Here is a 13,866-nt window from a genome sequence, read left to right as displayed (position 1 = left end):
ATTTCAGTAAATATATAGGAAATGTGGAAATGTGTGAAATCGAACTGACAAATTAGCCCCTTAATGCGGACCCCTTGTGGCGCCGCCCCTGCCACACTATCGATAGTAACCAGCGGCTTCTTTGTTGCACACATATGTATTTCGATAGCGCTTAATGATTGAGTTGCTGCAGTGTACCAAGTCGAAGATGGGCTTTTTATCCTTTTTGCCACTGTGCCTGGCCCTCCTGGCCTTCGGGCCCCGGCCCCTCGAGTGCCTGGAGCCCCTGACAATGGGCGCCATCGGTTTCGGGGCCCTGGGACTGGGCACCTACTTCAAGGAGCACACCTACTGCCGGTTCACCGAGTGCTGCGATGACCGCAGCATACGGTCAGACACGGGACGTGAGTACGGGGGTATCCATGTGTGCGCGCATTCTCATAATCTGGGTATTCTCCTGCAGTCTTGGCCGTCGATCTGCATGGAGTCCTTATTGGCCAGCACATTGTGACGCAGCACATTCTGCCAGCCATTGCGGCTCACGTTGGAAAGCACAGCAACTCCCGGAAACCGCTGGTCATGAGCTTCCACGGGCAGCCCGGCACGGGCAAGAACTTTGTGGCCGAGCTGATTGCCAAGTCGCTGTATTTGGAGGGCTCCAAGTCGAGCTATGTGGCCAAGTATCTGGGCCAGGCGGATTTCCCCCAAGCGGAACGAGTCGGCGAGTACAAGATGCGGATCAATCGAGAGGTGCGACAGCATTTGCGCAACTGCCCGCGATCCCTGTTCATCTTCGACGAGGTGGACAAGATGCCAGCCGGTGTCTTCGATACACTCGCCTCGCTGGTGGACTACAATGCCTTTGCCGATGGCACGGATAATACGAAGGCCATCTTCATCTTTCTCTCGAACACTGCGGGCAGTCACATAGCCGATCATCTTGGTAACCTGATGAAGTCCGGAAAACTGCGCGAGGATACGCGCCTGAGTGACTTCGAGCCGCTGCTGAGGAAGGCCGCCTACAATCTGGATGGCGGGCTGAAGAGGACCACTATGATCGAGTCCCACGTCATCGATCACTACATTCCGTTTCTGCCCATGGAGAAGGCGCATGTGGTGAGGTGTCTGGAGGCAGAGTTTTACAGGTGGAACAGAAAACCCGATCCCGCAATCATCGATCAAATCATGGCCTCTTCCATCAGCTTCGATCGCACGCACGGCCTGTTCGCCATTTCGGGCTGCAAGACGCTGGAGAAGAAGGTGGCCATGGCCATTAACTAGGGCACCCGTCCGAACAGTCAGTGTGATGCCTTTAACACATACTACATATGTTTTTGTATTTTTTGAAAATATTTTAAGGAATAAAGTGAAAAGGGCATTTAACTACCAGGGATTCAGCCACTTGAGGCGGGCATCTTTGCGCAGCAGATCGGTGTCGAGTCGCTTGGGCTGCTCGTCGTAGTCCTGGCGTGCTTCCAGGCGGCTTTCGATGGGCCCCAGATCCTTGGTGACCAGACACTCGCCATTCTCCTTCAGTATCGTGTGCCGGACATCCTGGGCAGTGGGCTCGCCATAGGGAAACGTCACCGGGGTGACCTTGACCAGGTGCTTGATCTTCCACAGGCGGGCGTTGTTCTCGGGTATGTTCTTCACCACCGTGAAGTCGCTCTGCTTGCCATCCAGTCCCAGATCCTTGAGGATTCGCTTCTCCCAATAGGGATTGCCCTTCACCGGCTTGATGCGCTGCACCCGGAACAGCTTCGCCGGCTCCACGGGCGGATCCTGGTGATCTGGAGTCCTGAAATAGGTGAAGAAATGGATTAAACATTGAGGAACCCCACATATACGTGCTGTTCACCTGGGATAGTAGGTGATTCCCTCGAACTTCTGGCCATCCTTGTAGAGGTACTTCTTGTTGTGCTTCCCATAGCTGCGCACCGACCATGTGCCGCTCCTCAGTGGGGTCAGCAGCCTGCCGAGGTTCATCTTAATTGAATATTTCGCCTATTTACCGGGAAAAGGCAGAAAAACAGCCTCGCTGCTGTTATGAAATACAATAACAACGAGTCTATCGTGCCCGACAGCTGCCTATCGATGGGCAGCACTGGGCGGTGCTGTTAAGCGCATCGGGTTTTTCCGATTGCATGTTAATGCCAACCGCTTGCTGTTAACCGCAGAAAACCTAACCGTTTGCTGTTTGAATCCACGGGCGGCAAAAAGGAAAAGTGAAAAGTTGGTGCAAAAAATCGAATTTCAGGGAAATAACATTTTAAACTATTATTTCTACGACTTATGTACAAAAATAAAAGCTGCATTCAGGATTTAATCACTGAAGTTCGCTTTTGGTGTTTTGTGAACGTGAACAGCATCCAGGGGATGATTTCCTTTGGCGAAAAAAGGGGCGGTCGCTGGGCGGAATCAACGCCATTTTGTCAACTACAATTGGCGCTTCTCAGCGGGGGTGGATGGCTGGGCATTGGTGGATTTTCCACAGAGCGGGGTTGTCTTGTAGTTGCGCTATAAATGAAGCTGCAGCTTCCTGACCGGAAGTCAGTTCGATGCGCGAGTCCTTCGGGAGCACAGGCAAGCGTAGTGCATACCACGGATATATCCAAGTCAACTCCAGGATCTAGGAACCCTCTGCACCTGTGACGGCTGTAAGTTCAAGTTTTCACGGCTCTTCTGTACCAAAAATTCGGAGCCATTTTTAAAGTGCCTGAAGTACCGAAAAAACCAAACACATACAAAATTTAATTAAATTATTATTTGATTGCAATAATTGCAAAAAAAATTTTATTTTTTTATGGTAAGCCAAAACAAAAAGCTTATTAAGCGCTTTTGATGACAAGATACTTAAATTTTTCAGATTTACTTTAACTTTTTTTCTAGCTTATAATTATAAATACATATTTAAGAAAAACATACCACAAACAAGTGTATAAAAAGGTTATATTCTTTTATTTTACAATTCAAAATTTAGATTTCGCCTATCTGTTGAGTAGTTCTTAATGTGACTTACTAAACTTGGTCATAAATAGTGCACGCTGAAAATGTAAAAGTGGCGTACAACACAAGCTCTTGCATTTTAATTGTGCAATTTCGGAGTCCCTGGGGATTGTAGTAGCACCCTGGCAAGTTCTTCAAGCCGGATCGCATATCCATCGATTCGGGGACACCGACTCCTCCACTTTTTCCGCAAAGAAAACCCAGGAGAGCAATGCTCACGTCTTGACTCGATGCAATTTGTGCGACTCGCCAGACAAAGCCCATTAAATCCGCACACTTGCGGATGTAAAATCACACGTAGACCGCAATGCAAAAGGGTTTCCGAGGTCTGCCAACTCCCGCGGGCAAATGAACGTGCCGATGGCTCAGCTATTTGTGTAGGTGTGAAAATATGCTGCGAGTAAACAATAAACACAATAAGTACAATAAAAACAAATGAAAATAATAGCAAACGCAAACAGAGTCGCCCGAAAGGGGTGTGTCCTTCGAGGAGGACGACGCACTCGCACTCGCCCACCCCTCATCACAAATGTCCACAAACGAAGCGTAAATAATGCAAGTGGCGAACTATTTGATTTGGGGGTTTGCAGCTTGAAGGGTTAAGCCATTTCCAATTATTTTGATTTTATTTCCCAGAGATTTGCGAGCAACAACTGTTTATAAATTTTCTAGCTTTACAACCTGCAGACAAAAAAATTAGAAAACTAAAAGATAGATAGTGATATGACACATTAAAATTGGTGCCCATTTGGTATGTTAGGGTCTTGAAAAGTGCCAGTCGGGGTCACCTTTCTGAAAATCCAGCTGAAATATTATAATACGAATGATCAGATATTTTAACCACCAGCTTTTAGAGACACAAAGCGTTAAAATCGGAACAAGTTGGCTCAAGTTATAGGCCTTGGAGTGCGCGGTTTTGGTTCACCATTTTAAAATAAATTGCGTTGATCTAACCAGCGGTTTTCATTTATTTTCAGCTTTTCGGAGCAGGCAGCTTCCAAGTAGCAGATCGAAAGCAGAAGCCCCAGGATGGTCTACGACATGACCCACATGGCGGCGGGTCCGCCGCAGAGCATTTCGCTGAGCCGCTACTACCTGCCCGAGGACGACGAGTTGGTGGGCCCGAACAATCCGCACCTGGTCAACGAGGACTATGCGGCCAGCACGACCCTGGATATCGACAAGCGCTTCCAGGCGCGCATGGCCTGCGAAACGGCTGCCCAGCCGGCGCCGCCACCGCCGCCCACGCCGGCACCACGTCGCCGGACCACGCCCATCGCCCACCTGGATCCCTCGGAGCTGGTGGGTCTGTCCCGCGAGGAGCGACGTCGCCGGCGGCGGGCCACCCTGAAGTACAGGACGGCGCATGCGACGCGGGAGAGGATCCGCGTGGAGGCCTTTAACGTCTCCTTCGCCGAGCTGCGCAAGCTGCTGCCCACCCTGCCGCCGGACAAGAAGCTCTCCAAGATCGAGATCCTCAAGCTGGCCATCTGCTACATTGCCTATCTGAACCACGTGCTGGAGACCCCCTGAGACAGCGCCGGCGCCTCCAGCTTCGCCACCAGCTGCCTCTTCAACGAGGCCAACTTTTTCGCCCCCCCGTAGGAGGTGGGGGGGCGGTGCACCCGGGATCGGGGGGCGTGGCAGGCAAGGTCAGGAGAAAAGGCTGCGGGTATCCCATGTCAGGTGAACGCCCAGCTTGGAACCCGCTCACCCTACGCCCACTGACCAGAGTGTAATATTATTTGCACATAACATCAGGTTTCTCTGGTTAAAATGCTTAACCAGAGGTTAGTAAGCCGAATGCCAGGCAAGGATACCATGGTCTGCCCATGTCAGACCAAGCTTTTACAACAGCGGTGTTGATTGAAAGGCAGTCCTGTATGCGAACCCAAAACCATTTGAAAGAAACAAACTGAAACTGCAAACTGAGCAGCTAACCTGCACATATATTATTTAACCACTGGATGGTAAACTGACTTGTCAAAGTCCCTGTTGAGAAACAATCTGGGCACTGGAATGTCCAGCTAAGCTTATTCTGTTTGCTTTGTAAATTTTTTGTAGAGAAATCCAAGCCCCTAAGTCAAGCTAGCTTATGATACCAACTTTTAACCAAAGGTTAAAATCCTATTCCAATTATGCACAAAAAGTGTCCACATCAGTATTGGAAATTCAAATAGAGTTTCTTCATTTTCCTGTTAGGAAACTATCTCAAGATAATTTTGTAAATTTATTTCTTAAATTAAGTTAAGATGCAAACTAATATATTCCGATGGGATGTGAGAAACACTTACCAAAACCCCTAAAATTTAATGTAATATATAGCTTATCTAAAAACATATGATATGCCCATAACCGAATAACCTTAAACATTTAGGACTAATCAGTACCCTTTTTTTTGTCTAGCTCTTAAGACGTGATATTTGTTTATAAACTAACTAAACTGTGTGTGTTAGCCAGTCAAACAATAAATATACATATGGCCCAGTGAAAGGAATAAAAAGCTTGCCCACGGATTATTTGATGAAATTTTCGCTACTGCTCAACCTCTTTGACTTCAAACTCCCCCTGACGGCTGGACCTCAGCTGCTGTGGCTGAGTTTTCCATTTGTTTGGACGTTTTGCTGGGAAAAGCCAGATGCTAACCGACCCCCAGCCGCCCCCACAACCCGCGCATCCCCACAGAAACGGGCGTGTCCTTCGTGAAAAGCACCGCCCCCTTGGAAAAACGCAGAGGCCTGCGCCCCAGAACTCAGAGCTCAGACTGAATTTGTTTTTAAACAAAAAGTACATATTTTTACTTCGAAATTTGGGAGCAGGAAGTAGAAATTCCAAAATGGCCTTTCATTTCAGCGCGCAGCAGGTGAGCTAGCAATCAGGACACCCTGTATTTTTGTTTGCTGGGAGGCTGTATTCCAAATATCCACGAATAACGGCCTAGTTCGGTTGGTACGGGTAACGGTGTACACACCCATCTGCATATATGTACATCCATGAGTGCAATAATTTCCGCGAGGAGAATAACAGTAACAACTACTACGTGGCAATGGCAACCAGTTTGAGTGCTCGCCATCCCTTTCTCTCCCCCCAAAACGAGGCTTGCATTCCGACAGTCTGCAGTTCGTCCCTGTCTGGGTGCTAGTTTCGTGGGTGTGGGTGTACGGCCGTAAACAAAAACAAGGACCAGGCGACAAAAATGTTGTTTTACGTAATAAATTGTTTTTTTTTTTAATTAATTTAAGTTTAGGCTTTAAGTAATTTTTTTAAAAGTTCTTAAGCTTCTGTATAATATACTCTATTTTTATTTATTTTTAATTTTTTATTCATTTTAAGGCACTACACTGAATTTTATTTTTATTTAATTCCTTTCTAAACTCCTCTTTTTTGCTTTCTTTAAAGTTATAAGAGTTAAACTTTTTCCAATAAGCTCCCAAAAATAGGCAGTTTTCCTTTATATTTTTTAATAGATACATGTTTCTTATTAATAAAAAATGTTTAATTTTTTTGTTCTCAAAATATTTATTATTTTTTATTGTTTTTTTAGTTTTTAAAAAAATACACCTTGCAAAAATATTTTTGGTTTGTTTTGGATTCTCCTCTGAACTCGTTTTGTGCTTTCTTTTATGGCTATAAGAAATTTACTTTTTCTAATAAGCTTCCAAAAGTAGGCAACTTTTTAGTAAATGTTGTTTCTTTTTTATTTACTACTTTTAAAAGTAGTAGTTTGGTTATACGATAATAAATATGAAAAAGAGAAGTTTTTTAAAATTTTAAGTGAAAAATAAAATATATTTGCTTGTTACAAATACATTTAAAAACCAGCAATTCGGCTTAAGCTTAATTTAATTTTAGGAACCTTTGGAATTTTGCCGCCTGTGTTGGGCCCCTTGTTTTTGAGTGACGTACGCATCCCGTAACCGTTACCGTTACCGCTACCGTTCCCGCTTCGGCCGCGCCGCCCCCCTTTTTGCGCCCCCTTTGCGCCCCCTTTGCGCCCCCTTTGCACCCCCTTTGCACCCCCCTTTGCTCACCCCTTTGCACATTTGCAAATAGCGACAGTTAAAGTTTATTTACTTGGTAACGGTAGCTTTGGACCAGGCCTTCTGCCCTCTTGGCCCCTTCGCTGGCGATTGCCACGCAACTGGGCTTGGGAGCCGCGAGTTATTTCCCAAATACACACACAATCGCAGCGGAATCGGTTAACTGCGGAGGTGAAGGAATTTCGAACTCAAAAATATCCAGCGAACTGGTATTGAAACACCTGGGAAGGCCCAATCGAATGGTTTTCCAATTGGCCAGGACGACAGCTGCTGGGCAAATTGATTGGAGGCGTGGCAGGAGAGGCTGGGGATTTCGGAACCACAGGATACGAGGGATTGGAGCGAAGGACATACGGCGGCAGAGCGTGAAATTAGCTTAAGTGCTTGTCGCCTCGACCAGGACAAAGGCAGCAGCAGCAGCAGGAGCAGGAGCAGCAGCAGGAGGACTTTTGCCACCCGTAAGTCCTTGGCTACAAGTGCGGCGGGAGGCACGCCACAGAAGCATCTCGCAGAACGGGAAGTATCCCATAGAACCCATACCACAACGTATCCAGCCTTGCACGTGTTTTCCAACTAGCTTTTTGACTGTCTAATCCTGCGGATGCGAGTGCAAGGACACCATGTGATAAATTGCACCCCAGAGGGTTGCCATAAAAATCATCGCTTCGCTCCGCAGAGGGGTGACCTCTGCCCGGTCCAGGGGTGGCGCACTGTCCTATCTATTCCATGCCAATCGAGCAGTCTTAATCGCAATCCCATCCATCTGGGCCAAGTGCTGTAATCGGGTGTCCGCTAAACGCCAGCTCCTTTGTTGCTAATTGAGTTTAAAATCAATTTGTATTTTTCACGCCGGAATGTGTTCGAGTGCTGGAGGGGAGGTGGCAGCGGCAGCGGCAGCGGAAGCGGAAGCATTGTGTAATTGCCGTGCAAATTTAATTACAGTGGCAACATCTCGCTTGTGGGCCATGTGGGTGACCAGCAGGCACGCGCTGCGAACGTGCGCCTCCCGCGGCACTCCCCCAAAGCACCCATTCACCCATTCACCCATTGTGCCGCCCAGCGCAACGCCCACTGCACCACCCACGCCACCCATCGATCAAGGCCTCAATCAAGTGCTGACAAGCCAGCCTCCCCAGTATCGAGTTACCAACAACCAGCGGTTGCCCATTTGCATTCCTTAATTGAAATGCGTCCGCGTGGGAAGACATCGCCGCAGCTTCAAAGGTCCTTTGAGCTACGCCTCCCTAGCTCCATATGACAGATAAACTCTGTGAAATCCAGGATAAAAAGCTCAGCTTCTCTTTCCAAAAGATAAAAACAGTTGCATATATATAAAAAAGTCTTAAAGATACTTAAGATAACCCTTTATTTACCACTAAAATCTAAACATTTTTCCGTTGACAATACTAAAAAGTAATCCTAACTATCCAGATCCTTTGTCTATAATTTAACAATCACCTGAAGATATATATTTTTTACAACTCAGTTACTATATTCATAAGTGCATACAAATTAGTATTTATTTAATTAATATCAATTTTATTGTTTAAACAATTTGTGTTCCTATATATGCGAGATATCATATATACATTGACAAGTAACCCCTGCAATCTTCAGTTTAATATTTTTTTACAGCTTAGTAATCATTTTGAAAAATGTATAACAACTATTATGTACTTCCTTAATATAATAATTATTTTTTAGGCAATTTATACTTTTTTTTTAACACTAACAAACCCATCGCTATGTAAATAAACAATAAACCTTTCTTTTTTATATTTATCTTAATGATCACAAAGTTGAAAACCAAATTAAAATATTCAATTTCATATACCTTTTTTCAACAATTTACAATTACAATTTCGTAATTTTATTTAAGTGATGACAAATATTTTTTGTAACTTTCTTCCTTAATTCCTAAATATTTTTACATACATTATACAACAAGATAATGTTTTTGTAATTTTTTTCAGCACTAACAAAACCATAACTATGTAAATAAACAATCTGAGTCAAGTGAAGATATGATTTTAATCAATTTTCTTTTTAAATATGTTACAATTTAGTGATTTTATTTTAATGATGATTAATACTGTTCATGCATTGCAGACATATTGCTTGGTCGTTCCATAATTCTGGTACTCCCGTATTCCTATACCTGCCATTGGCTAATCCCCCTGATAAATGACCCGGGCTTAGAGATCAGAGTCTCGTTTTTTAACGCTCGAGGCCCTAACTTTCGAAGGGCAAACACAAACAAGGCATTAAGTGGCATTAGACCAATGCCTTTCTACACATGTTCCGGCGTAGAGATTACGCCGTGTAATTGGCCCCACCTCCCGCCTCTTTTTTTGGCCGGGGTTGGTTCCGGCTCTCGCCTCGGGGTGGGCTTTTTTATCAATTGGTTTGTTTGCCCGGGGACCATAAATAAGGGAATTACTCGAGAGGAGTGGAGAGCAGGGCACGTTTTCCTAACAGGTGTCTATCGACTCCTGGCTAATCCCCCTTAGCCCGGGCTCCCCTCAACCGTGTCCCTGCTGAACTTCCGCATCACCCTCTGTTCATTGCAGTTTGAGGGCCGATTCGAGTCGAAGCGCCTCAACAATTGGGAGTACCCGCGATTCTCACCACCCCGCCCACGAGGACTCAAGAAGAACGCCAAGGTCGTGGCCGCCAACAACGGACACCTGCTGCCCGGAGTGAAAAAGTAAGCACTTCCCACCTGAAAAAACATAGCTAAGGCAGTTACAACAAACTAAATCTATTAAATCTCAATTTTAGGTCTCAGTTTACAAACAGTTAGGTTCAATTTGTCAATGTATGGTTAAAAAGACTGGCATATATCTATTCATGTTTAGATATCCATTAATAATTGCTTAATATATGTTTATAAATTTAAATATTTTCCAAGGCTTACATATAAATATGTATAAAAGTATGCAACATAAATTCCGAAAGAACGTTTTTTTATTGCATACTTTAAGACACCTTTAATGGTGATTATAATTTGTTGGCTACGTCAAATAATTGTAACCTTTACTTAACAGTTTGAAAGACTTGATTTCTTAATTCTACAATATACTTTTTCCTTAATAATTCCCACAACTAATCCCCAGGGAGGGCAACTCCTTTGGCCAATATCGCGGGACCTACGAACTGCCGCGCCGGATATCGCGTAGCTTCTGTGCCCACTACGATGCCTGTTTGAGTGGGCGTTACAAGTTCATCGGCTATCCGCGGGACCTTTGCAGCTGCCAGCGGGAGAACCGAAGGGCCCTGGCCTGTGACCAGCGGACGACCTTGGGCCAGGAGGGCGATCCCCACTGGATGCGCCAGCGGTGCCAGACCAAGTGCGAGGGCCTCCAGAAGATCAAGGAACTGCACGAGCGGAGCCAGCGCTGCAAGCGCGCCAAGTGCCAAGTGGTGGTGAGTGGGGATCGGAATCGGGATCGGGATCGAAGGTCAACTCAAAAAAGCTTCTATATCAATTCATTATGTATACTCAGAAAAGTTATGTTTACTCCGTTTAAGTTTCTCCATATTTTATTATTTTAATTTTAGTTTCAATTTAGGCAGACATAGTCACATTCATAATTCCGATCTAAAAGCTTTCAAATAACTAACTTAAACCAGTAATCTCAGGTTAACCTTCCTTATTTTATATATAACATTATCTAAGCACTAACCGGAGGTTATAAAAGTGTTAGTAAAACCAAGCACAAATATATTGCATTTTAAACAAACATTTTATGCATTACCGGAATATTTCACAATATGTAACAAAATTTATTAACCTTAGGTTAACCTTACATAACGCATGAGATCATTCTGTTTTAAGCACTAAACGGAGGTTATAAAAGTATATTAGCACTATCTAATTATTGCACCATCACTTTCACTTTCACCTGCACCTGAACTTATTCGTAGACCGAAAAGACCGTGAAGATGCCCCCAAAGGTGTCCAAGGTGGCGTGTGTGGCCATCGAAAAGAGGCGTCGAAAGCGAACAATTACCGCCTTTGCCAAAAGTCGGCCTGCGATGCATGCCAATGAGTCCATGGCTTCCTATGAGGGACGCCATAAACCCAATCCGGTTCCGGATAAAACGGCATCAGCCACTGCTCCTGCCAAGCCGAAGGATAAACCAAAGGACAAAGGCAAGGACAAGAACAAAACCAAGGATAAGGGCAAGGACAAGGAGCGCAAGGGATCGAAGGGCCATTAGAACCATTTGGAAAATCAGAAATCAGTTAAAATTATATCGTTTTATTTACTAAATATCATTTTTTATAAAGCAAGGTAAAAAAATTCTAGATTTCAGGTAATTTTATAACCTTAGGTTAAATATTGTGAACAAAATATCAAAAAAGTCCTTCCATTAATATATGATTAAATACAAAAACATATTAAATGAAGCACAAAAATATAAAAATTTTTAATTAGCTTTTTCTTCGTCAGTTGCGCACCGAATTCACTAACCGTAGGTTAATCAGTTTGTAATATATATAAACAAGTATTTTATACATAGCTTATATAAAATTTTAAGCACTTGTATGTTCTATATATATAAATATTTCAATCACATTTTCCTAACTATTTAACTAGGACCAAATATATTTTACAACCCACTAACCTTAGGTTAACTCACTTGTACCATACACCACTCATACCATCATTCTCATCTTCATCTCACCCCATCTGCATTCCGCTAATGTAACAAGTGAACCTGAAAGCCACCCACTGCATCCAAAATCCAACCATGTCGCAAACAGCCCTCCCGGAACTGAGCTACACGCCTGGGGACTTGACGGAGCCGCAGTTCCGGTTGCCCTCGCACCAGCAGCTCCTCGACCAGAAGCGCGATAGCTCCGACAACCTGCCCCTGAGCCGCCTCACGTTGGACACGAGGGATACGCAGCCCATCAAGTATCGGGAGCAACTGGGCTCGGCGGCGGGTCGTCAGTTTCCCGCCTTGGCAGCGGCCCAGAATCGCTACTCGGACCACTTGGAGCGCGGCAGTGAGCTCAGCTTTGGCGTTTTGGAGCCGGGCAAGGACCTCATCTCACTGCCAACGGTGGGTGTGCGAAACTTTGACAGCGATCCGGATTTGATCAAGAAAATGCCGCTGCACTCGATCACGGAGAAGCCGAACGAGCGGTGTCCATCGCCGGTGGTGCCGGCCTACGCCAACTTCGAGCTGGCCAAGCGGATGCACCAGGACAACCTGGACCACCAGCCGCTGCCCGATTGTGTGGCCGATTTGGCCTTCCGGCGGGCACAGATCTCCGGCGGCCATGCCGGCCTCGCCCTGGACATCGATCCCATTGCCACGGGCGTGGGTGTGAAGACCCACAATGCGGGGCCCACGCACTGCACCAAGATGAAGGTGTTCCGCCCGAAGACCGGCGGCGGCATTGTGCCCCGAGCCCTGGGCACCGGCGATCCCTTCCGGGGCGTTGGCTCGGCGCCGGCCAAGAAAATGGGTCCCATGGATCTGGCCATTTGCTGGGACTTCAAGCCGGCCAATCCCGCGGATGAGCCGCGTCTGGCTAGGCACATAGATGGCTCCAATGACTCGGCTGGGCCGGCGGTCTTTACCTGCGTGAAAACGCCGCGCGAGGAGCAGTCCTCGGATCTGGGCAGATCTGCCGGGGTCTTCACCAGCACTCTGGGTGAGGCGGATTTCTTTGACAAGGACATCCTACGGAAGAGGACGGATTTCGGAGGAGCCCGCCTGGATCGCGAGGATCCGTGTGCCTGCGATTACTCGCCGCCGGCCAGGCAGAGAGCACGCAGTGTCTCCCGGGACTCCAGTGCCTCGCATTGCAGGCGAGGACCGGGCGTCGGAGGACCGAATGGCGGCGTGAGCTTTGGCAACCTGGCGGAGCTACCAGGCCGCTCGATGCCCGATCGACTGGCCAAGCAGTACCAATCGTCGCCCATGCTGGGCGACAAGGCGTATCAGGCTCTGCGGGAGAAGTACTTGGGTCCGGAGTCTGCACAGGATTGCCAGCCGATGGGCTGCAGGCCAACGGGAGAGCCACCTTGCAAGCGGGATGTCCTGCTGCGCCGTCCTGCCCGCCGTCTTTGCCACAAGGTGGGCCCAGCTCCGCGCTGCTGTCCACCTGCGTTCGGGGGCCATGGACATGGTCATTGCCTGCCCAGCAAGACGGCCTTTCGAGCCGGACTCCCGAAGCACAATGCTTCCGGGGATTTCGTGGGCATAGAGCCGGGCTGTGGAGGAGGCGGCGGCGGAAGAGTCCTGGTCGTGCCACGCCCCCGACAGCCCTACTCTAAGAAGAACTACGACATCGAGACCCTGGTGCCGCCCTTCCAGAGCCAAGCTGGCGGAGCCGGACAGGGCGGCTATCCGGAGCACTGGCGCCTGGCCAGTGTCTACCAGCACGCCTACAAGCCCATTGACCAGCGAAGGCGACCCCTCCTCCAAACAGTCTACAAGTAGATCCATGAACAACCCATATCTTCTTAGACACATCTTGTTTGTCCATTTAAATTGTCCGTATAGAGAGTTGTCCGCTCAAAAGAATATCAACCAAAATTAAGGCAATACATAAAGTAAATGTAAGGAAATAAAAAAATAAAGCTAAAAAGGTATTAGTAAGAAAATATAAAGGAGTTGTGCAACGTACCAAAACATTTTCGCAGTCAAATCAAAGGGCTAACACTATTCCCAATTTAAATTAGAATTTGTTAAAGCCCAAGTATTGTTACCAACTGAAATTTATAGATTTAAGCAGTTCTTGAAATTTCACTTATACCACTGAAATATAAATCAGTTGTAAATGATTTCCCATTATTGTAGAAAAATACATGATGAAAAT

General features: G+C 46.4%; 5 protein-coding genes across 5 annotated transcripts; 4 read left to right on the top strand and 1 right to left on the bottom strand.

Annotated features, from left to right (window-relative positions):
• The first annotated feature begins 131 nt into the window (after window positions 1-131).
• On the top strand, window positions 132-1,362 carry LOC108021979 (torsin-like protein). The gene is made up of 2 exons (XM_017090819.3): window positions 132-383; window positions 443-1,362. Exons 1-2 carry the CDS (start codon window positions 155-157, stop codon window positions 1,258-1,260), a joined length of 1,047 nt encoding a protein of 348 aa, XP_016946308.1. The 5' UTR covers window positions 132-154; the 3' UTR covers window positions 1,261-1,362.
• On the bottom strand, window positions 1,287-2,059 carry LOC108021980 (39S ribosomal protein L30, mitochondrial). Its single transcript, XM_017090820.3, has 2 exons — window positions 1,838-2,059; window positions 1,287-1,777 (listed from the first exon to the last, which is right to left on the bottom strand). Exons 1-2 carry the CDS (start codon window positions 1,963-1,965, stop codon window positions 1,363-1,365), a joined length of 543 nt encoding a protein of 180 aa, XP_016946309.1. The 5' UTR covers window positions 1,966-2,059; the 3' UTR covers window positions 1,287-1,362.
• A 477-nt stretch (window positions 2,060-2,536) lies between these two features.
• On the top strand, window positions 2,537-4,518 carry LOC108021939 (helix-loop-helix protein 1). The gene is made up of 2 exons (XM_017090766.3): window positions 2,537-2,636; window positions 3,963-4,518. Exon 2 carries the CDS (start codon window positions 4,015-4,017, stop codon window positions 4,516-4,518), a length of 504 nt encoding a protein of 167 aa, XP_016946255.1. The 5' UTR covers window positions 2,537-2,636; window positions 3,963-4,014.
• A 1,218-nt stretch (window positions 4,519-5,736) lies between these two features.
• On the top strand, window positions 5,737-11,302 carry LOC108021937 (protein Flattop homolog). The gene is made up of 4 exons (XM_017090763.2): window positions 5,737-5,848; window positions 9,596-9,732; window positions 10,142-10,451; window positions 10,953-11,302. Exons 1-4 carry the CDS (start codon window positions 5,822-5,824, stop codon window positions 11,247-11,249), a joined length of 771 nt encoding a protein of 256 aa, XP_016946252.1. The 5' UTR covers window positions 5,737-5,821; the 3' UTR covers window positions 11,250-11,302.
• A 481-nt stretch (window positions 11,303-11,783) lies between these two features.
• On the top strand, window positions 11,784-13,487 carry LOC108021936 (uncharacterized). Its single transcript, XM_017090762.2, has one exon. The coding sequence runs from the start codon at window positions 11,784-11,786 to the stop codon at window positions 13,485-13,487; it is 1,704 nt and encodes a 567-aa protein (XP_016946251.1).
• Window positions 13,488-13,866: the final 379 nt, after the last annotated feature.

This window comes from Drosophila biarmipes, chromosome X, assembly GCF_025231255.1.
Source record: "Drosophila biarmipes strain raj3 chromosome X, RU_DBia_V1.1, whole genome shotgun sequence".
NCBI classification, from domain to species: domain Eukaryota; kingdom Metazoa; phylum Arthropoda; class Insecta; order Diptera; family Drosophilidae; genus Drosophila; species Drosophila biarmipes.
The sequence above is the reverse complement of the archived record's forward strand: the minus strand, read 5'-3'. Positions and strand labels throughout refer to the sequence as shown.

Excerpts from the sequence above, each read along its gene's own strand:
- LOC108021979 (XM_017090819.3), top strand. The coding sequence starts at position 155 with ATGATTGAGTTGCTGCAGTGTACCAAGTCGAAGATGGGCTTTTTATCC. Across the intron at positions 384-442 it reads CATACGGTCAGACACGGGAC|TCTTGGCCGTCGATCTGCAT; the intron begins GTGAGTACGGGG and ends ATTCTCCTGCAG.
- LOC108021980 (XM_017090820.3), bottom strand. The coding sequence starts at position 1,965 with ATGAACCTCGGCAGGCTGCTGACCCCACTGAGGAGCGGCACATGGTCG. Across the intron at positions 1,778-1,837 it reads GGAATCACCTACTATCCCAG|GACTCCAGATCACCAGGATC; the intron begins GTGAACAGCACG and ends CACCTATTTCAG.
- LOC108021939 (XM_017090766.3), top strand. The coding sequence starts at position 4,015 with ATGGTCTACGACATGACCCACATGGCGGCGGGTCCGCCGCAGAGCATT.
- LOC108021937 (XM_017090763.2), top strand. The coding sequence starts at position 5,822 with ATGGCCTTTCATTTCAGCGCGCAGCAG. Across the intron at positions 5,849-9,595 it reads TTCATTTCAGCGCGCAGCAG|TTTGAGGGCCGATTCGAGTC; the intron begins GTGAGCTAGCAA and ends TGTTCATTGCAG. Across the intron at positions 9,733-10,141 it reads CTGCTGCCCGGAGTGAAAAA|GGAGGGCAACTCCTTTGGCC; the intron begins GTAAGCACTTCC and ends ACTAATCCCCAG.
- LOC108021936 (XM_017090762.2), top strand. The coding sequence starts at position 11,784 with ATGTCGCAAACAGCCCTCCCGGAACTGAGCTACACGCCTGGGGACTTG.